This window comes from Nematolebias whitei, chromosome 22, assembly GCF_014905685.2.
Source record: "Nematolebias whitei isolate Nwh7 chromosome 22, NemWhi1, whole genome shotgun sequence".
NCBI lineage: Eukaryota > Metazoa > Chordata > Actinopteri > Cyprinodontiformes > Rivulidae > Nematolebias > Nematolebias whitei.
In genome coordinates, this window is record NC_056519.1 from 31,552,650 (window position 1) to 31,574,990 (window position 22,341).

Here is a 22,341-nt window from a genome sequence, read left to right on the forward strand (position 1 = left end):
ATATATATTTGTTCATTCAAGACATCAGACTTATATCAGTGACAATAGTAGTGATTGCACTGATGATGAAAGTGTTTTCGAATATTCTGTGCTCTAGGTCTCAGAGGAAGGAGAACGAGGCCGAGGCTCTACTGAAGGACTCTATTAACTATGGTCCAAATTTTGCTGATGCCTACTCCAGTTTGGCTTCACTCTATGCTGACCAGGTAAAACACTCAGAATAAAAAAATAGGGGAGCGTCAACTGTTTGTCCTTTAACTCGTGGTGAAATTTGACTAACATTGTTGAGCAATAGTTTAATTATGATGATATGATTATTTCCACTGGTCATTGTCAATGTAATAACATGTGACAATATAAAGTTGAACTATTTCCATCCACTACCTAAAAAGACGCCAGTCTTTCTCACTGTTTGGCATTAAGTCAGATTAAATATTTTCTAATTCATGTAAGTCAAGATCCCCAAAATGATTTATATTGCTAAATGCCCAAAGATGAGAGATCATTTTTTATGACACTTCAAAGTCACAATTTTGAACGAGTTTTATAAGTATTTTGTAGCATTGCTTTTAAAATGCATGACTTGGGCCAAATGTTTTAAGGATCATTCCACAAACTGTTTAGAAGAGTTTTACTGGAAGTGTTTCCCTCTCCTTTTGACAAAGCTGGTGTAACTGCCAGTTAGTCAGGTTTGTAGGCTGCCTTGCTCGCACACGCTCTGGCCATAATCTTTCTAAAGGATTGAGATCAGGGCTTTTTGATGGCCCCTCCAAAGCATTGACTTTGTTGTCCTTCAGTTCCTTTGTAATTAATACGGCAGTATGTTATGTTATTGTCCATTTGAAAGATCTATTCATGTCCAAGCTTTATTTTGTTGGTTGTCGTCTTGAGATGTTGCTTCAATATGTGATTCAGTGTTTAACACATTGTTCCTTATTGAGTCAACCTTTATTTATCTAGATTAGTCTCAATGAGTCACGAGGACTCATTTTCAAGAGAGATCTGTTTTAGACAGAAAACATATAAAGTACAAATAGTAATATAAAACAATAAAAAGCAATTAAAATAAAAAAGAAGTGTTATAATAACAATCAAATCAAGGTGTTAGATTAAACAAGGTGAAATACTAACAACATATTTGCTTAGATTTTTCTAATGATATTATCAAATGTTTAAAATCCCTTAAAGAAATTAAGGTGTACTGCTTCAGATCTTGTTGCAAGGTATTCCAGGTTACAGGAGCTGAGTAAGAAAAGGTCTTTTTGCCAAGTTCAGTCCCCACAGAGGGAATGCTGCATGGCCTGAGAGTGCACGTTGTAACTGCACTCACAACGTGACTTGTAGGAAGACATATAAGAAGGTAGAAGACCAAGGATGGATTTATAGATGAAAATGAACCAGTGTCAGAGCCTGCGTGTAGATTATGATGACCAACTGACCAAGGAATACAGGGTGCAGTGATGGGTACGGTAGTTACAACCAGTTATGAATCTTAGCGCGCCATGGTAGACAGCATCCAACATCTGCAAGGAGCAGACAGGAACATTTACTGTATGTAAATAATGTCACCGTAGTCAATGGCTGGTAGGAAAGTAGCAGCTACAAGGTGTTTCCTAGCATTCAGAGTTAAACAAGATTTATTTCTTAAAAAGAAACCCAGTTTTAATTTCAATTTCTTTATCAAGTTTTCAACATGTGACTTAAAAGAAATCCATGTGCACTAATTAAAATTCCCAAGTGTTTGTAAGGAACACCATGCATGGATGAGATAGGAGGAAGAGTTACTGGCCCCAACTTTCTGTTAGAAAACATCCCCTTGCTTTTATCAGCATTTAGCTCCAGTTTGAGATGGAGCAAGTCGGGCTGAATGATGTCACATGCAGACTGTAGAAGCTGGACAACCTTAGCAACTGTGTTAGCTCGACAATAAACAATTGCATCGTCAGCATAGAGATGTAAGGAGGCGTCAGGAATGTTCTAACCTACATTACTTGTATAAACCATTAAAAGAGTGGGTCCTAAATCTGAGCATTGTAGCATTGATTGCATCTTCTGTATTTTGTGAAGTACACTTGTCCCTTCAGCTGATGGTTTATTGCAAAACACCAGCCGTAATGTGTCACTCTCATGGGTTAATCTGCTCTTTAGCTTCATTTTGTCAAACTGTTAGAAAATTATGGTCTGATTTCCTGTACTTGGCTGTTGACTTTTTATTTTCCTATAAATTTGACAGTCAAAAGGCACATTTTATAATGTGGGACAAGTCCACAATTTTTGGTGTTTCTTTTTTGTGGTGAAATTTTATCTAGGTTCACCCTAAAATTATATTAAAATCCATATTTTTGTCCAAACTTAAAAAGAAAAGTTAAACTAGTGGAGAGAAAGTGAAAATTATTGTCTTTGGAAAACTATGTCCGATAGAATCCAATCACCTACCCCTGAGCCTGGAGGGTTGTTTTCACTCAGCACTCTTGATATTTTAAATAAATCCATGTTTATATGTCTGTTAGTTAGCAATTTTGCTTTGTTACAGGAGCTAGTTGTTCTGTAGTGTTTGTTGGCATTCATTCTTGTTAACACTGTATTTATGTCATTTGTGTTTGCTTACAGAAACGCCTATCTGAGGCAAAGGAAGTGTATTTAAAAGGTATAGGAAACTGTCCAGACAGCTCCGACCTTCGTAACAACTATGGAGTATTTCTAGTGGATGCAGGTAAATTAAGACTTTGGTATTTCTGGCTGTAGGTTGAGCGACTGTAGGCGGCACAATGGCTCAGTTGGTAGAGCTGCCACTTTTTAGCAAGAAGGTTGCTGGATTGAATTCCAGTTGGGGACCTTTCTGTGTGTAGTTTGCATGTTCTCTCCGTGGGTTTTCTCTGGGTACTCCAGTTTCCTCCCACAGATCAAAAACATGTATGTTGGACTGACTGTTAACTCTAAATTGTCCCTAGGTGAGAGAGAGTGAATGGTTGTTTGTCTCGTTTGTCTCTGTGTCCCTGTGATGGACTGGAGACCTGTCCGGGTGTCCCCTGCCTCTCGCACAGTGCTGGCTGGACATGGGCACCAGTGACCCTGCAACCCGAAAAGGAAGAATGGTAAAAAGTAAATGGTAAATGGACTGTACTTATATAGCACCTTTCTATCTTATTTCAAGATACTCAAAGCGCTTTACACTACAATCAGTGTCCTAATTTACACATTCATACAGCACTCTACTAGATCTCTACAAAGCTAACTGAACAAATCATTCTAAAGAGAATAATCACTAGGGGTGCACCGATTTCAATTTTCAGACCGATCACCGATTTTTTGAAAGTCTGAACTGCCGATTCCTATTTTGGCCGATACCGATTTTTTTTTATAAGCAACAGTGTCAGGTGTTAAAAGATAACAATGCACCTTCAATTTACCAATCTTATTTTATTGTAAAACACACCCTTGAAAAATACCCTAGAAACAATACAAACTTGTTTTAACTTGTCATGAGGTAGTATTCTGAAATATAAATGAAGTTTACACAATTTTTGTTAAAACTATAAAATTAACCAAAAAAAAAAAATGTTCAGTTCCTTCAACTCTTTCACTTGTTTCATTAAAAAAAAAAAAAAACTTAAAAAGATAATGCAACAAGTGTAACATTTTCAAGTCAGTGGGTAATAAGAACTAACACTGGTACAGGTAAGTTAGTTCTCACAGACTTATTCCAGTCACTTTCATTAGTGGCAGGTTTTTCTTGATGAACAAAAGCATTTCTGCTTTGTCACCAGACAGGCGACTTCTTTTCTCATCTACTACATGTCCAGCCAAGATAAACAGGCGCTCGCTTTCAACGCTTGTGCATGGGGCAGAGAGATAGGTTCGGGCAAGTAGAGCAAGATGAGGGAAACGATTTTCATTGATCTTCCAGTAGACCAATGGGTCCTGGCTCCTTTCGACAGGAACCTCAGATAGGTAGTTCTGTACCTGCATAGCTGAAGGGCTGGCCAGCTGTTGCTCCTGTTCAATGTTCTCCTTCAAGATTTCGTCGTGAGCTGCAAACAGTAGACTACGCCTTTTGGCTGCAGGTTTATCTATATCAGGAGGTCCCACTTCAGAGGATGTTCCTGCAGCAGGTGTGCATCTGGTCTCCCCCTCTGCAAGTTTGGTCAAAAGGAGCAGTTTCACGTCATCTTTCACCTCTGCTGAGAAGTAGCCATTCTTGTACCTTGTTTTGCATAAACAAAGAAAGATGGGTCAATCATTGTGTTTTGTATACATTAACAGTTTTTATGACTTGCATGTAAATAAAGAAATGCATTTCAATCAAGAAATTTTTAATTTAATTTAATTGAAATGTTTGTTGAAATATAGTAGTAGGCTAAAAGTAATTATGGCTAAAATAGAATGTTAATAGTTACTTGCCTTGGATCCAGAACAGTGGCCAAGCTGTACAGGGGCTCATGCTCAATGTTGCTGAATAAAGTCGGGAATAGGCAAGTGATGAATGCTTAAAATGTCCAACAGTTCTCCTTCCTGTTGCCACCATGTCTGTGATGCTGAGCTGCGCCAGCTGTCCCTCATTTACAACCAGTTGCAGTGTGTGTGCCAGGCAGGGTAAACTTTTCAGGTTGATATCATCCAGCGCTTTGGCCATATTACGAGCATTATCCCGTAAAACAACGTGAACTCTTCCATTATCGATTTCCCAGTGATTCAGCATCGCCTTAAACTCTGCTGATAAATTGGCCACAGTGTGAGACCCCGCCATTTCTTTACAGTTTAAGAGTAATTGATGACGTTCGAACTGTTCGTCAATCCACTGTGCAGTAAAACTTAACATGGACATTAAACTTACATCAGAAGTCCAGATGTCTGTTGTAAAGCTGAGTGTATTTGTATTAGCTTTTAGCAGGCTGCGGGTGTCTCTCGAAACTTGGCTGAACAACTCCGGTAATGCAACATCAGAAAAATATTTCCGACTCGGCATATTATATCGTGGGCACACGTGCTGCATCAAGCTTCTAAAACCTTTGTCCTCAACGACTGAAAATGGCTGGTCGTCTAATGCCATGAACTCCATCACTTTCCTCGTGGTAGCTTTGCTCTTTTCGTTGCTCATAAAAGCAAACAACGGCCCAACGACTGGCTCATTGTTAGCGCTAGCTTTAGCATCAGCCTTAGCTTGGTTGCTCTCTTCAAACATTGCATACTTGGCGGCGTGGTGATTTCTTAAATGGCGAACGAGTTTTGTTGTATTAAAGGTTTTGGTGGTGGCTACACCACGACTTACTTCGGCTTTACACGAATTGCAAATTGCGATCTTTAGCTCATTTTCTTTTACAGCGTAGAACTTCCAAACTGACGACATGGCTGCTCCGAGTGACCTGTGTGTGAGCTCTCACAGTGGAGCAAAAGGGGACAGCAGCTGATTTTCAGACCTTTCCGGAGGCAGATACGATCGGTGGATAAAATCGGCTTCTCATTTAAAGATCGGCCGATCTCCCCAAATTAAGGAAATCGGGGCCGATCGATCGGCCGGCCGATTTATCGGTGCACCCCTACTAATCAGTGCTTTTTAGATCACATTCATACACTGATGGGACACACATCAGAGGCTATGAGGGGTTCAGTGTCTTGCCTAGGGACACTTCGACATGCGACTACTGGTGGATTCAAACCCCCAACTCTCGCATTGGAGGACGACTGCTCTAACCACTCAGCCACAGCTGCCCCGGAGAATCGGGGGTTCGATTCCATCAGTAGTCACATGTTGAAGTGTCCTGAGCAAGACGCTGAACCCCTTGTTGCCTACAATGTGTATCCCATTGGTGTATGAATGTGATGTAAAGCAGGGGTTCTCAAACTTTTTGGGTTCAAGGACCCCTTATAGGGAAGAAAAAGTTTCAGGGATCTCCTCATAACCCTCATGTTTATTAAATAATTTTCTTCAATTTGTCTCGATGGGGCCATCGCAGTTCGATGATTGACTTTGTCGTCGTCTCATCTGATCTTTGGCCACATGTCTTGGACACTCGGGTGAAGAGAGGGGGGAACTGTCAACTGATCACTACCTGGTGGTGTTGGCTCCGATGGTGGGGGAGGATGCCGGTCATATCTGGCAGGCCCAAACAAATTGTGAGTGTTTGCTGGGAACGTCTGGCAGAGTCTCCTGTGAGATGGAGCTTTAACGCCCACCTCCGGGAGAACTTCGAACATGTTCCGGGGGAGGTGGGGGACATTGAGTCTGAGTGGGACATGTTCCGTGCCTCTATTGTCGAGGCGGCTTACCAGAGCTGTGGCTGCAAGGTTGTCAGTGCCTGTCGCGGCGGCAACCCTCAAACCCAGTGGTGGACACCGGTGGTGAGGCATGCTGTCAGGCTGAAGAAGGAGTCCTATCGGGCCTTTTTGACCTGTGGGACCCTGGAAGCAGCTGATGGGTACCGGCAGTCCAAGCGACATGCGACTCAGATGGTTGCTGAGGCAAAAATTTGGGAGGAGTTAGGAGAGGCCATGGAGAATGACTTCTGCACAGCTTCGAGGCGATTCTGGTCCACCATCCCACTTCTCAGGGAGGGAATGCGGTACACCACCAACACTGTTTATAGTGGGGGCAGTGTGCTGCTGACCTCAACTCGGGATGTCGTGGGTCGGTGGGCGGAATACTTTGAAGACCTCCTCAATCCCACCGGCACATCTTCCACTGAGGAAACGGAGCCTGGGGACTCAGAGTTGGGCCCTCCAATCTCTGATGCTGAGGTCCCCGAGGTGGTTAAAAAGTTCCTCAGTGGCAGGGCCCCAGGGGTGGATGAGATTCGCCTGGAGTTCCTTAAGACTCTGGATGTTGTAGGGTTGTGTTGGCTTACACAACTCTGCAATATTACATGGACATCGGGGGAAGTTCCCCTAGATTGGCAGACTATTCAAAAAGGGGGACCGTAGAGTGTGTTCCAACTAGAGGGGGATTACGCTCTTAAGCCTCCCTGGTAAGGTCTATTTGGGGGTTCTGGAGAGGAGAGTCCGTCGGATAGTCGAACCTCGGATTCAGGAGGAGCAGTGCAGTTTTTGTCCTAGTCGTGAAACACTGGACCAGCTCTATACTCTCATCAGGGTCCTGGAGGGTGTGTGGGAGTTTGCCCAACCGGTCTACATGTGCTTTGTGAACTTGGAGAAGGCATTCGACCGCGTCCCTTGGGGAACCCTGTGGGGGGTACTCTGGGAGTATGGGGTACCAAGCCCTTTGATACGGGCTGTTAGGTCCCTGTATGGCCGGTGTCAGAGCCTGGTCCACATTGCCGGCAGTAAGTCGTGCTCGTTCCCGGTGAGAGTTGGACTCTGCCAAGGTTGCCCTTTGTCACCGATTCTGTTCATAACTTTTATGGACAGAATTTCTAGGCGCAGCCAAGGTGTTGAGGGGATCCATTTTGGTGGCATTAGGATCACGTCTCTGCTTTTTGCAGATGATATGGTCCTATTGACTTCATCAGATCCTGATCTACAGCTTTCGTTGGAGCGGTTCACAGCCGAGTGTGACACAGCCGGATGAAGATCAGTTCCTCCAAATCCGAGGCCATGATCTTGAGCTGGAAAAGGGTAGAATGCCCTCTCCAGGCCAGGGAGGAGGTCCTGTCCCAAGTGGAGGAGTTCAAGTATCTTGGGGTCTTGTTCACAAATGAGGGAAAGATGGAGCGTGAGGTCGATAGGCGGATAGGTGCAGCATCTGCAGTGAAGTGGGCGCTGTACAGGTCTGTCGTGGTGAATAGAGAGCTGAGTCAAAAGGCGAAGCTCTCAATTTACCAATCGATCTACGTTCCCACCCTCATCTATGGTCACGAGCTTTGGGTTGTGACCGAAAGAACAAGATCTCAGATACAAGCGGCCGAAATGAGTTTTCTCCGCAGGGTGTCTGGGCTCTCCCTTATAGATAGGGTGAGAAGGTCGGTCATCCGGGAGGGACTCAGATTAAAGCCTCTGCTTCTCCACGTCGAGAGGAGCCAGTTGAGGTGGCTTGGGCATCTGGTTAGGATGCTTCCTAGACGCCTCCCTGGTGAGTTGTTCCGAACACGTCCCACTGGGAGGAGACCCAGAGGAAGACCCAGGACATGTTGGAGGGACTATGTTTCTCAGCTGGCTTGGGAATGCCTCGGGATTCCCCCAGAGGAGCTGGCCCAAGTGGCTGGGGAGAGGGAAGTCTGGGCCTCCCTACTTAAGCTGCTACCCCCTCGACCCGACCCCGGATAAGCGGAAGAAAATGGATGGATGGATGTATGGATTGTCTCTTTAATGCAATAGAAATATTTGTGTAACATAAATACTTAAAATTTGTTCTTTAATAGAATTAATTTTTATAATTTTAAACATGCATTATTTTTCTTTCAAGATGCACTTAATTAACAAAATTTTTAATTTCAACTTCCAAAAATTAGTTTTGAGAAAATTAACAGTATAAAAAACACTTTAAAACTTTACCTAGTCACTTAATAAATATAATAAATGTATCGCCACTCCTTAAAATTATTACAGAAAATTCTTTACATAAAACTGAACAGATGTAGGGATTGGTCTGTTTCATGGATTTAGCCCCATCTTGTGTTGTGTTTTTTGTCTTATGTCCTTCTTATCAGTTTCTGTTTTTCTATAGGGTTTGTGTTTTCCTAATGTATGCTTCCATCTATTGTTGTGTGTCTGTTCCTGCACTCCCTGGCTTCCTGGTTTGTCATTTTCCCTGATGTGGTTCAGCTGTGTGTCCTCACAGGTGTTTTGTCTTGTTTGTCACTGTATATAAGTCTGTGTCTCTGTGCTAGTCCTTCGTCCTGGCATTGTTTCCTGTCACCTTGGTCCTCTGCGTTTCCCACAGTTTATGTAAGTTTGCTGCCTCCTCAGCTGTTGTTTTGTTATTATTAATAAATTATTTTATTAATCTCCTGAGTCCTGGATTGTCTGCCTGCACCCTGGGTTTACCCCTCACCAACCAACATTATGACAGAATACCAGGACCAAACTTAAACCCAGCAGGTAGCCAGTTAATGGCAAATCTTTCAGATGAGGACTATCAGCTGTTGGAGAAGACAATCCAAAAATATTCGGACACTGTGGCTACCTCCAATGATCTGGAGGAAAGATGGGTGGTCACAGAAGATATGATTGAGTATTTTCGTCTCCCTGGACTGTGTGGCTCTCCGGGCATGATGGAGTTTTTGGATAAACTACTGAGAGAGAGGAGCAGGCTGGAGTCCTGCCACCTACATTCAGCTGCTTGGTCCACTTACGTTTCCAGCTCTTCATGTGAGTCACCTGGAGGGTCTGTGCCTCTCCATGTCTCTGTTCAAGAAGAGCCCATCATCAAATGGAATGGGTTCCAGACCAAACCTGTCCAGAGGAAGCAAAGTTGCATCCCTGAGTTGGAGGTCCTGCCGTCGCCCCTTTTAGTGGAAGAAGAGGAAAGGAGGGCACAACTCGGGGAGAGTCACCTCACACAGACATCCAGGTCCCTGTACCAGACGTCTGAGGGTGAAATTGAACCCAAAGAGGAGATTGGGTTCGCTTCGTTTCCTTGTTCACACCCCCGCCGGCGTAGAGGTTGAAGGCAGAAAAGAATCGGAACTGCTGGAATCCAGATCCTTCCACCATCCAAGTCCTCACAAAAGCAGTCTGAGGAGCTGGGGAGAATTTCTAAGGTGGAGGTTTACCTGAACCCCTGCTTGCCTACAGAAAGCCCCGAGCCTGCAGACATGTCTCCAGTGTCTCCAGCGTCTTCAGTTGCCTCGACGTCCATAGAGGTTCCCAGGTCCGCCGACGCCTCAACGTCCATAGAGGTTCTCGGGTCCACCGACGCCTCGACGCCCACAGAGGTTCCCAGGTCCGCCGACGTCTCAACGTCCACAGAGGGTGCCAGGTCCGCTGACGCCTCAACATCCACAGAGGGTCCCAGGTCCGCCGACGCCTCGACGTCTACAGAGGGTCCCAGGTCCGCCGACATCTCCTGAGGTCTTGACGTCTCTGGAGATCTCGACGTCTCCGGAGGTCTTGACGTCTCCGGAGGCCTCGACGTCTCCAGAGTTTTCGACGTCTCCAGAGTTTTCTACATCTCCAGAGTTTTCTACGTCTCCAGAGTTTTCTACGTCTCCAGAGTTTTCTACGTCTCCAGCGTTTTCTACGTCTCCAGAGGTCTGTACATCTCCAGAGGTCTCTACGTCTCCAGAGGTCACAGAGGTCTCTACGTCTCCAGAGGTCTCTACGTCTCCAGAGGTCTCTACGTCTCCAGAGGTCACAGAGGTCTCTACATCTCTAGAGGTCACAGAGGTCTCTACGTCTCCAGAGGTCACAGAGGTCTCTACGTCTCCAGAGGTCTCAGAGGTCTTTACGTCTCCTGCGGTCCCAGAGGTCTCTACGTCTCCTGCGGTCCCAGAGGTCTCTACGTCTCCTGCGGTCCCAGAAGTCTCTACGTCTCCTACGGTCCCAGTGGTCTCTATGCCTCCTGCGGTCCCAGTGGTCTCTACGCCTCCTGCGGTCCCAGTGGTCTCTACGCCTCCTGCAGCACCAGTGATCTTTTCGTTTCCTGCGGCACCAGTGGTCTCTTCGTCTCCTGCGGTACCAGTGGTCTCTTCGTCTCCTGCGGCACCAGCGGTCTCTTCGTCTCCTGCGACACCAGCGGTCTCTTAGTCTCCTGCGGCACCAGCGGTCTCTTCATCTGCGGCACCAGCGGTCTCTTCGTCTCCTGCGGCACCAGTTGTCTCTTCACCTCGCCTCGGATCATTGTCTTGTCCAGGCGCATCGCCTTGGCACTTCGCATCGCCTTGGCCCCTCGCCTCATCCAGGCACCTCGCCTTGGCCCTTCGCATCGCCTTGGCCCCTTGCCTCCCCTTGGCCCCACACCTCGCCTTGGCCCCTCGCCTCGTCCAGGCACCTCGCCTTGACCCCTTGCCTCCCCTTGGCCCCACGCCTCGCATTGGCCCCACGCCTTGCCTTAGCCCCACGCCTCGCCTTGGCCCCATGCCTCGCCTGGGCCCTTTGCCTCACCTTGGCCCTTCGCTTGAAATGCTCCAGCAAGATGGACGGTCTTCCAGCCACCTGCCTGGACTTTTGTGTTTTTCTTTTGTGTATACCTAGTCCCCCTCTGGTGTTCCCTTGTGCCCTCCGTCCTGTTTCCCCCCCTCCTCCCACCCAAGTTTTTGGGGAGTGGGTTTCTGGAGGACGTTTGGAGACGTCCTTTAAAAGGGAGGCACTGTAGGGATTGGTCTGTTTCATGGATTTAGCCCCATCTTGTGTTGTGTTTTTTGTCTTATGTCCTTATCAGTTTCTCTTTTTCTATAAGGTTTGTGTTTTCCTAGTGTATGCTTCCATCTAGTGTTGTGTGTCTGTTCCTGCACTCCCTGGCTTCCTGGTTTGTCATTTTCCCTGATGTGGTTCAGCTGTGTGTCCTCACAGGTGTTTTGTCTCGTTTGTCACTGTATATAAGTCTGTGTCTCTGTGTTAGTCCTTCATCCTGGCATTGTTTCCTGTCACCTTGGTCCTTTGCGTTTCCCACAGTTTATGTGTTTGCTGCCCCATCAGCTGTTGTTTTGTTATTATTAATAAATTATTTTATTAATCTCCTGAGTCCTGGATTGTCTGCCTGCACTCCTGGGTTTACCCCTCACCAAACAACATTACGACAACAGAATCACAACAGCCGTAGTTATACCAAGTAACAGGGCTTAAATTGTAAACCAGTCGATGCTGGAACGCAAATAGCAGCCGGGCTGGGGTGGTGGGGGTTCTGAGGGTCCTCCCCCAGAAGTTTTAGAATAAAATAGACATGATTTCCTACATTTTGGTGTATTTTAACAAGCTGTTAAACATCTACGTGCTTGAAAAAAAAAAAGTTTAGGTTTTTTTTGCCGACCCCCAAGCACTGGCTTGCATTTGAGAACCACAGATCTAAAACTCTAATTAGTCTCTACAGATTCAGATGATCTTTGTAGAGATGTAGTAGAGTGATGTATGAACGTGTGTGTTCAATTCATTTCAGTTTATATAGGATTCAAAGTTCAAGGATTCAAGGGTCTTTGTCATTCGCACCACATGTGGTGCATGTGGTGGAACGAAATTAATAAATAATAATAATAAACTTTATTTCTATAGCACCTTCCAACAACGCCTTGCATTGACCAAGGTGCTTCACAAGACAAAACAAGATTAAATTATGTACACAGGGTCTCAGTTAAAACCAACAAAATTATAAAATGTAAAAGAAAAACAGTAATAATGAACTAAGAAAAATCCATCCATCCATCCATTATCTTTACCCGCTTATTCCATTTTGGGTCACGGGGGTCGCAGGTGCCCATGTCCAGCAGTCACTGTGCGAGGGGCGGGGTACACCCTGGACGGGTCGCAAGTCCATCACAGGGCCACATAGAGACAAACGAGACAAACAACCATTCACTCTCTCACTCACACCTAGGGACAATTTAGAGTTACCAATCAGTCTAACATGCATGTTTTTGGTCTGTGGGAGGAAACCGGAGTACCCAGAGAAAACCCACGCATGCACGGAGAGAACATGCAAACTCCACCCAGAAAGGCCCCTGGACCGGGGTTTGAACCAGGGACCTGCGCGCTGAGAGGCAGCAGCTCTACCAGTTGTGCCACCGTGCTGCCCGACTAAGAAAAATGTTAACTAAAAATACACTAAGCACTAGTAGCATAAAAACAATACACCGAACAGCAGCACGAACATGAGTCTTTGTGAGCAGATGAGAATAAATGAACACAGCAACATGAAACAGATCAGCAGCAACATGTGATTTTTCACAGTGATTATTCTGGTTAGAGATTCATGAGTCTAACAGCCTCAGGGTAGAAGCTGTTCCTCAGTCTACTGGTTCTACACTTAATGCTCCTCAACCTCCTTCCTGAGGGAAGTGGGGCAAAACATGTGTGTGCTGGGTGAGTGGGGTCCTTCATGATGCAGGTGGTCCTCTTCCTGCATCTGGAAGTAAATGGTAAATGGACTAATTATATAGCGCCTTTCTATCTTATCAAGATACTCAAGCGCTTTACACTACAATCTGTGCCTCATTTACCCATTCATACAGCACTCTACTAGATCTCTACAAAGCTAATTGAACAAATCATTCTAAAGAGACTTAACAGAGCTTTATCACATTCATACACTGATGGGACACACATCGGAGGCAACGAGGGGTTCATTGTCTTGCCCAGGGACACTTTGGCATGTGACTGCTGGTGGATTCGAACCCCCAACTCTTGCATTGGAGGACAATTGCTCTAACAACTCAGCCACAGCCGCCCTAGGTGTAGATGTCTGTGATGGTGGGGAGGCTGACTCCAACAGACTTCTGTGCAGCCTTCACCACTCTCTACAAAGCTTTTCTTTCTGCAGCTGTGCAGCCTCCATGGACCACTGAGCAACAGTCTAGTGCTGCTTCTCTGTAGCCCAGGTCAGGCGCTTCTGCCGCTGTTTCTGGTTCAAAAGTGGCTTGACCTGGGGAATGCGGCACCTGTAGCCCATTTCCTGCACACGCCTGTGCACGGTGGCTCTGGATGTTTCTACTCCAGACTCAGTCCACTGCTTCCGCAGGTCCCCAAGGTCTGGAATCGGCCCTTCTCCACAATCCTCCTCAGGGTCCAGTCACCTCTTCTCGTTGTGCAGCGTTTTCTGCCACACTTTTCCCTTCCCACAGACTTCCCACTGAGGTGCCTTGATACAGCACTCTGGGAACAGCCTATTCGTTCAGCAATTTCTTTCTGTGTCTTACCCTCTTGCTTGAGGGTGTCAAAGATGACCTTCTGGACAGCAGTCAGGTCGGCAGTCTTACCCATGATTGTGGTTTTGAGTAATGAATAAGGCTGGGAGTTTTTAAAAGCCTCAGGAATCTTTTGCAGGTGTTTAGAGTTATGTCGTTGATTCAGATGTTTAGGTTAATAGCTTGTTTAGAGAACCTTTTCATGATATGCTAATTTTTTGGGACAGGCATTTTGGGTTTTCATGAGCTGTATGCCATAATCATCAGTATTAAAACAATTAAAGACCTGAAATATTTCAGTTGGTGTGCAATGAATCTGAAATATATGAAAGTTTCAGTTTTATCATTACATTATGGAAAATAGTGACCTTTATCGCAATATGCTAATTTTTTGAGAAGGACCTGTATATCTGATATAGTGCCAAGTCACAACAGAAGTCATCTCAGGGCACTGAACAGAAACATTCATATACATCAAAAGTAAATGATTAAAAAAGTAAATTAGGGCACAGATTGTGTTGTAAAGAGCTTTGAGTATCTTCAATTCATATCAAAAATACTTTATTAATCCCAGAGGGAAATTAAATCTTGACTAGATAGAAAGATTCTATATAAGTACAGTCCATTTACCAGTTACATTGCAGTGCACACCAATGAACTGGAGTTTTCGTTGATTTTTTATGTGGAGGGGGGTGGGGTGTTTGGTAACCTCTAATTGTAGAAAAAATACAGTGAAAAGATTTCTTTTGGGCTTTAATCCGTGTGGTCTTTTGACTGGCATGTTGAGGCAGCAACTGTGCTAGGCTTAAACATAAAAGGAGCCGTGCCCAAAACTAGATGACTTTGTCATCTGATGATCTAAGATCTTATTCTGGCTTTTCTTCATCTTGTGACAGTGACTCAACATTATCTAAAGTAAAATCAGATCCTTTGTTACTGTCTGTGTTGTTTGCCAGTGTGGCGATGCTCTGCGTTCCTCTTCGTCATCACTTCCAGTTGCTGCACATACGTCTTATCAGTCAAGCAGCTGGTCTGATGATCTCAGTGCCTGAAAAGGAACATATGGTTGAAGTAGGTCAGAGAGATATGAGGGTGCAAGGCCATTAATGTACTTTTTTCATTCAACCTTTATTTTGACAGGTAATCCCATTGAGCCTCGAGGACTCTACTTAAATGTCAACAGGATAATTTTAAAATCAATTCTGACAAGCACAGTGAGCCAGTGAAGGAAGGACAAAACTGGTGTAATATATGATCAAACCCTATGAGTTCCAGTTAAAATTTTGTTGTTTTTATTGACATCATTGGAAGCACTGGATGCTAAGGATTATTGTGCTGCACTTTTCTTAGACCTGTCTAAAGCTTTTGATACTGTGGATCATAACATCTTGTGTCATAAACTCTCAGAAATTGATTTCTCAGAACACACCATTGGTTGGTTCTCTAACTATCTTTCAGACCGGAGGCAATGTGTTCAACATAATGGTGTTTCCTCCAGTTATTTAACAGTTAACAATGGTGTACCACAAGGCTCAGTCTTAGGACACACCCTCTTCACAATCTACATAAGTAATGTGGGTCAAATCATCCCTAATGCATCTTTACATTTCTATGCTGATGACACAGTTGTTTATTGTCAAGCTAAAACAGTTAAGGTATTCCAGCTTTTGAAATCTGAATTTAACATCATCCAGTCAGATTTGTTCCGTCTCAAACTTTTTTTTTCATTCAACCTGTATTTAAACAGATAAGTCACATTGAGTGTCAAAGACTCATTTACAAGTGAGACCTGTTTGGACAGACAATATAAGTGATAAACTGGACACATGTAGGAATTGGAGGCAAAAAAATTCCTATCAGACTTTTTTTTCCCTGCCTGAGAAGAAAAAACTGATATTAAAAAACATCTCACACAAACAAGCACATAGTGACGTAGACATTCTGCAGAGGGGGGAGACGAGAGCAGTTAGCATGATCATAGATGCTCTCGAGGGCATTGTAAGAGTTCTGATGAAGATGTAATAATCAGTCAATGTCCTCCGGTGAGATCTACTTGTCCTAAATGCCGACAGAACCAAAGGGATGCTTTTTTCAAAAAGAAAGCCGGTCCCAGCAGTTCTTCCTCCGATTTTATCCTATAATGGTGTCCCTGTTGAGTTTGTCGATTCCTACAAATATTTGGGTATTTTGGTTGATTCACATCTCTCTTTTAAACTTCACGTGGAAAACTTGGTAAAGAAACTGAAAGTTAAACTGAGTTTCTTTTTCAGAAACAGATCCTGTCTAACTCTGAATGCTAGAAAACACCTTGTATCTGTGACCTTCCTTCCCTCTATTTATTAAAGTGACATTATTTACATGAACACTCCTACAAGAACCCTGCAGATGTTGGACACATCATCATGGTGCACTAAGATTCATAACTGGCTGTAACTACCGTACCCACCACTGCACCCTGTACTCACTGGTTAACTGGACATCATTAACCCAACATTTTTGTTCAGGGGGGCATACCAAAGAGACCATCTTATCACAAGCAAAACTGGTTTGTTCCACTTTGGAGTAAACTGTTGGGGGAATAATCAGTTTTGTTGTGTGTTTCCTTGATTGATGAAGCCTTCTGGAGTGAAGGTGAAACGTTTCAGCACAAAAAAAATAGAAACTGTCCAGATGACCTGACTGAAAAATGTTGGATTGTATACCTAGATTATTGAGCATGGACTTTGTTGGTCATCATTAACTTCACAGACTCTCTCACTGGTATATTTTCATCTTTAAATCACTTCTTGGTCTGCTGCCTTCATACATCTCCTCCTACATGTCTCTGCGTGAGTGCAGCTACAGCGTGCGCACTCAGGACATTATTACCTGCAGTGTTCCCTCAGTGAGGACTGAACTAGACAAAAGGACCTTCTCCTACTCCGCTCCTGTTTCCTGGAATATCTTACAAAAAGATCTGAAGCTCTTGATCTTGACCTCTTTAAGTGGCTTCAAACATCTGTTTAGTTCCTGCAATAACCAATGCAGACATGTTCCTGTTTTTAGTTTTCTACACCACCTTATAATCGAGCTGTTTTTTTCGCTACTTGTCCATTAATTATCCCTTTAATTACAGTTTTATTTTCATCCATCCATCCATCCATCCATCCATTATCTTTACCTGCTTATTCCATTTTGGGTCACGGGGGTCGCTGGTGCCCATGTCCAGCAATCACTGTGCGAGGGGCGGGGGACACCCTGGACGGGTCGCAAGTCCATCACAGGGCCACATAGACAAACGAGACGAACAACCATTCACTCTCTCACTCTCACCTAGAGACAATTTAGAGTTACCAATCAGCCTAACATGCATGTTTTTGGTCTGTGGGAGGAAACCGGAGTACCCGGAGAAAACCCACGCATGCACGGAGAGAACATGCAAACTCCACCCAGAAAGGCCCCTGGACCGGGGTTTGAACCAGGGACCTGCTCACTTCACTGAGAGGCAGCAGCTCTACCAGTTGCACCACCGTGCTGCCCCAGTTTTATTTTCATTAAAAAAAATAAAAAAAATAAAATTTGTACACATCCTTTATGATTGTCCACTGTTGTCATCACTCTTTGTTAAAATTCAGGTCTCTCTTGTAAATGAGTCCTCGTGGCTCAATGGGACTAACCTGTATAAATAAAGGTTGAATGAATAAATAAGAGACGAGCTGCAGCATTGTGGCCAAGCTGGAGATGTGACATGGAGACCTGACTGACCCCAGCATGGAGTGTGTCTTGTCGGGTTGTAATGAATGCATGGACTATTTTTTCAGTGACTGTGACCACACATCTCAACAACTGTTTATCTCAGAGGCATACGTTTTTGTTACTATTTGTTATTGGTGTTATCTTTACATTGTATTTATCACAAAAATTTGATGTTATAGTCACTTTAATTACTGATTAATTTTTTTATAAATACTTTTTTTTAACGTATTTCTTTTGGGCTGAACAATAAGCTTTTAGTTTTGTTGAACTTTATATGATATCAACCTAGTCTGATTCAGATAATTGTATTTTGTCTCTTTGTTCTCTTCCTTACTCCAGGAGAAGGCCACCTGGCTGTTGCCCACTACCGGGAAGCAATACGACTTAAACCAGAACATTTTGTTGCAATGGTGAACCTGGGCCGTCTTCTGCGATCGTTGAATGAAAACGAAGAGGCAGAGTTTTGGTACAAAAGGTAGGACAAGTAACTTAAAATGTCAAGAAAATAAATCTTAAAAATATGTTTAAAATAAACACAATGACCTTGTCAGAACAGAAAAATTAAACCAGTATGATTGAACATAAGATCCCAGCTCATCAGAGCAGACATGTCCAGCAAAAACAAAAGGTGACCGTGATCCTGTAACTGTCCCCCAACCTGGAGTGATTCACTATAAACTGTAAGCCTTCCCTGTGCACTCACTTCATTTGTCTTGGTCCGTGTACGTTCATCCAGATGTTGACCAAAAACGCACAACTCAGTCTCCACCACATTTTGTGTGTGGAACAGACATTTATATTTTTTAGTATATTTGACTATTATAATTTAAAGTGTTTGTATGACACAGGCACCAACACCAGAAAGTAAATATGTGCCATTGTACTTGGCAAAAAAAAAGGTTTTGATGTTTTTTTAATCACATGCACAATTTCACGTTTTTTTTTTTCATTCTGCAGGGGCTCTACGAATGTTATCCCCGTGTTCAAGGGTCTAAAGTAAAGATCTCTGACCTCTGTGTGCAGGGCCCTGCAAGTGACCAGGAAAGTGGACATCCTGACTCCCCTTGGAGCGCTGTACTACAACACAGGACGCTATGAAGAAGCGCTGCAGGTGTACAGAGAGGCTTCAGCCCTGCAGCCAGATAGCACTGAAATCTGGTTAGCTTTGGTGAGCGCACGTGCACACACACACACACACACTTTAAATTTCTCTTCTTATTTAACAAATAAACTTCTTAGAACATTCTGATAAACTTTAAAAAAGGTGTATCCTGATGCATGCTCAGTAATCCAGGTAAAAAATCTAAAAAAGTTAAATCTGGTCCTCTGGACATTCAAAAAACAACAAAACAAAAAAAATTTGTAGAAATGTTTCGTCTTTCATTCGAAAGACTTCTTCAGTCTGAGGTGCTGTATTCAGCTCAGTCTTATAAATAGCACCTTCTCAGAGTGGATCAACCAGTTTAATGAAACATAAGTGTGCTATGGGGTCTCCAGTTTCTCCTATTGTTGCCAACCTGTACATGGAGGAGGTAGAAAAGAGAGCCTTGACGTCCTTTTCAGGGACACCACCAAGTCATTGGTTCAGGTATGTTGACGACACCTGGGTTAAAATCAAGTCTCAGGAAGTCCAACATTTTACTGACCACATCAACTCTGTGGATAAATGCATCAAGTTCACACGAGAAGATGTAAAAAATGGCAGGTTGGCTTTCTTGGACTGTGAGGTCTCAGTCTCTGATAGAGGACATTTGCAAACTGAGGTGTACCGCAAACCCACCCACACAGACCAGTATTTGCAGTTTGACTCCCATCACCCTTTGGAGCACAAGTTAGGAGTCATCAGGACTCTGTATCACAGAGCAGACAGCGTCCCCACTAACTCGGGAGCCAGGCAGAAGGAGAAATCCTACACATGATAGGCTCTAGAGCAATGTGGATATCCTAACTGGGCCTTCCTGAAAGCAGAGAAGAAACCCAAACAGGACTCCAGTCAGCCAACAGGTGAAAAGGAGGAACCCAAGTCAAGTCAAGTCAAGTCATATTTATTTATAGAGCAGAATTTAAAACAGATAGACTGTTATCAAAGTGCTTAACACTAAGGGTAACACTGAGAAATAAAAAGCAGTAAGAATATACCTTAAAAAATTAAAACAACAGCATTAAAATGAAGACATGGAACAAGATATACTAAATCAACTCACACAGTATGAAACGCCAGAGAGAACAGATATGTTTTTAGCAGGGATTTGAACACAGGAAGGGAGGTGGCATGCCTAATGTTGGGGGGTAGGTTGTTCCACAGTTTGGGACCCATGACTGAAAACGCCCGATCTCCTCGGAGCTTCAGTCGTGTTTTTGGAACAACCAAAAGCAGCTGATCGGATGATCTCAGAGCCCGAGAGGGAACATATGGTTCCAGTAGCTCAGAGAGGTAGATGGGTGCGAGGCCATTTAGGCACTTATAGGTCAGGAGGAGAATTTTGAAATCAATCCTAGTTCTCACAGGAAGCCAGTGTAGGGAGGACAGAACTGGTGTGATATGCTCATACCTCGGTGTACCGGTTAAGAGCCGAGCTGCAGCATTCTGGACGAGCTGTAGCCGTGAGATAGAGGCCTGGCTGACCCCAGCATACAGTGAATTACAATAGTCCAGGCGGGTTGTGATGAATGCATGGACTAGTGTCTCAAGGTCGGGTCTAGACAGCACTGGCTTGAGCTTAGCTACCTGCCGCAGTTGGAAGAAGCTTCTCTGCAGAACCGAACTGATCTGTTTGTCGAACTTAAAATCCGAGTCAAAAACCACTCCGAGGTTTTTAACAGAGTGCTTCAGATAAGGCTGAAGGGAGTCCAGGTTCACAGGATAAGAGGCGGCAGCTGAGCTAGGGCTAAAGACAATGACTTCAGTCTTCTGGTCGTTAAAACTTAGAAAATTTGAAGCCATCCATGTCTTAATGTCGTCCAGACATTTGAGGAGAGGGTGGACTGAACAAGGACCGGCTGGTTTCAGTGGCAGGTAGATCTGACAGTCATCGGCGTAGCAATGGAATGGAATACCGTGTTTTCTTAGGATCGACCCCAGCGGAAGCAGATAGAGTGAAAACAGAAGGGGTCCGAGAATCGAGCCCTGCGGGACACCGCAGGAAAGAGGCATTGAAGTGGATAGATTTTTACCCAACTTCACACAAAAACTCCTGTCAGAGAGGTATGAGCGGAACCAGTGTAATGCAGCACCAGTAATCCCAACCCAGTGTTCAAGCCGAGAGATGAGGATACTGTGGTCAACAGTATCGAAAGCGGCAGTAAGATCGAGGAGTACAAGAGCCACAAAATGACCAGAATCATTTGCTGTTAAAATGTCATTACAAACCCTAACCAAAGCTGACCCAGACCCAGACCAGTGGTCATTCCATATGTTGAGGGAGTATCAGAGAAACTGAGACGTTTATTTTCTAAACACAACATCCCAGTGGCTTTTAAACCTCAAAATACATTATGGCAAAGACTGGTTCATCCCAAAGATCCAGTCCCCCGGCACAAAGAGTAATATTGTGTATGTTGTTCAGTGTCAGGAGGGCTGTGATCAGTCTTACATCGGGGAAACAAAACAGCCACTGGCCAAAAGGATGGCCCAGCACAGAAGATCCACATCATCAGGCCAGGACTCTGCGGTCTACACTCATCTCCAGGCCAGAGGTCACTCTTTCAGGGATGAAGATGTTCACATCCTGGATAGAGAGGAACAATGGTTTGAGAGAGGAGTAAAGGAGGCCATCTTTGTGAAAAGAAACCGTCCATCATTAAACAGGGGTGGAGGCCTCCGGGTTCAACTGTCCCCCTCTTACAATGCTGTGATTGCTAGTATCACTCAGCCCTCTGTGAACAGTAAACAGCCATCAGTGTGCTAATGATCCACTGTTAGGCTGATGGTCCTTCTTGACCATGTGAGCAGTGTAGTATGACATATGCTGGATATATTCATACATTTCACGGGTTCTTCATTTTTCTGACTGTGTACATGTCGTGCATTGAATTTAACAGAAATGTAACGAGAGACGTTATTTATCTTTGACCCATCAAAATGAATGCGGTCATTTATTTACAGAATCAAAGTTTAACATCAAACATTTACATTAATTTGGCAAAATATGAAAACAATAACATGGCTAGTTTCACAGGAAGTGAGAACAATACGGCGATTGTTGTCGCTTTTCAGTAGAACAGCAGACATCAATCACATGGCGGTGATTGAGAAACTTTGCTTCAGACATTTCTAAAATATCTGTAATGATTTTTAGGAGAAAGGAGAGTTTAAGATGGAAAATGGAGATTTATCTTACAGAGAGATGTGTGAGGGAATTTATCTGTGGTACCAGAACAACACGCTCTTTGGAGAATAAGCTTGGCCCACGGTACGCTTGGTCGAATAGGACTTTTACCTGGCAGATGATAATCAGCGTCGGTGTAGAGTTCCCTTCTGACTCTTTCAGCGTCTCCGTGAGGACAGCCAAACCCCTAGGAGTCGTGTGAGGTTATCCAGACAGAAGTTATAATCCCCAAAACCGTCTCTGGATCATCTTGAATGCGTTTGCATCCAAGAACTCTGAACTCTTTACGTCTCCAACTCTTTCAAAGCTCTTTTCATCTCGTCACGTCTCGTCTCGACACGACAACGGAACTTTTAGACGACACTTCTCTCCGAGAACTGGGAAGTTGCCACATTTAAATGGGTTCGACTTCCGGGTCATTTGAGAGCCTTCTGATTCGTGGATGGACCAGAACAGAGGTGTGGTTTGTGATGTAAGGTGTTATGAAAGTCAAGGATAGAGATTAAGTTTGTTTAAAGCAGACAGAAAGATTATTGGAGAAAACCAGACTT

General features: G+C 44.1%; 1 protein-coding gene across 1 annotated transcript in view; it reads left to right on the plus strand.

Moving 5' to 3' along the window:
* Positions 1-22,341, plus strand: part of LOC119428138 (protein O-mannosyl-transferase TMTC1-like) — a 94,748-nt gene that overhangs the window by 18,240 nt on the left and 54,167 nt on the right. Inside the window, 4 exon segments of the mRNA XM_037695775.1 lie at positions 98-206; positions 2,611-2,713; positions 17,802-17,937; positions 18,486-18,630. Coding sequence (XP_037551703.1) covers positions 98-206; positions 2,611-2,713; positions 17,802-17,937; positions 18,486-18,630 — 493 coding nt within the window.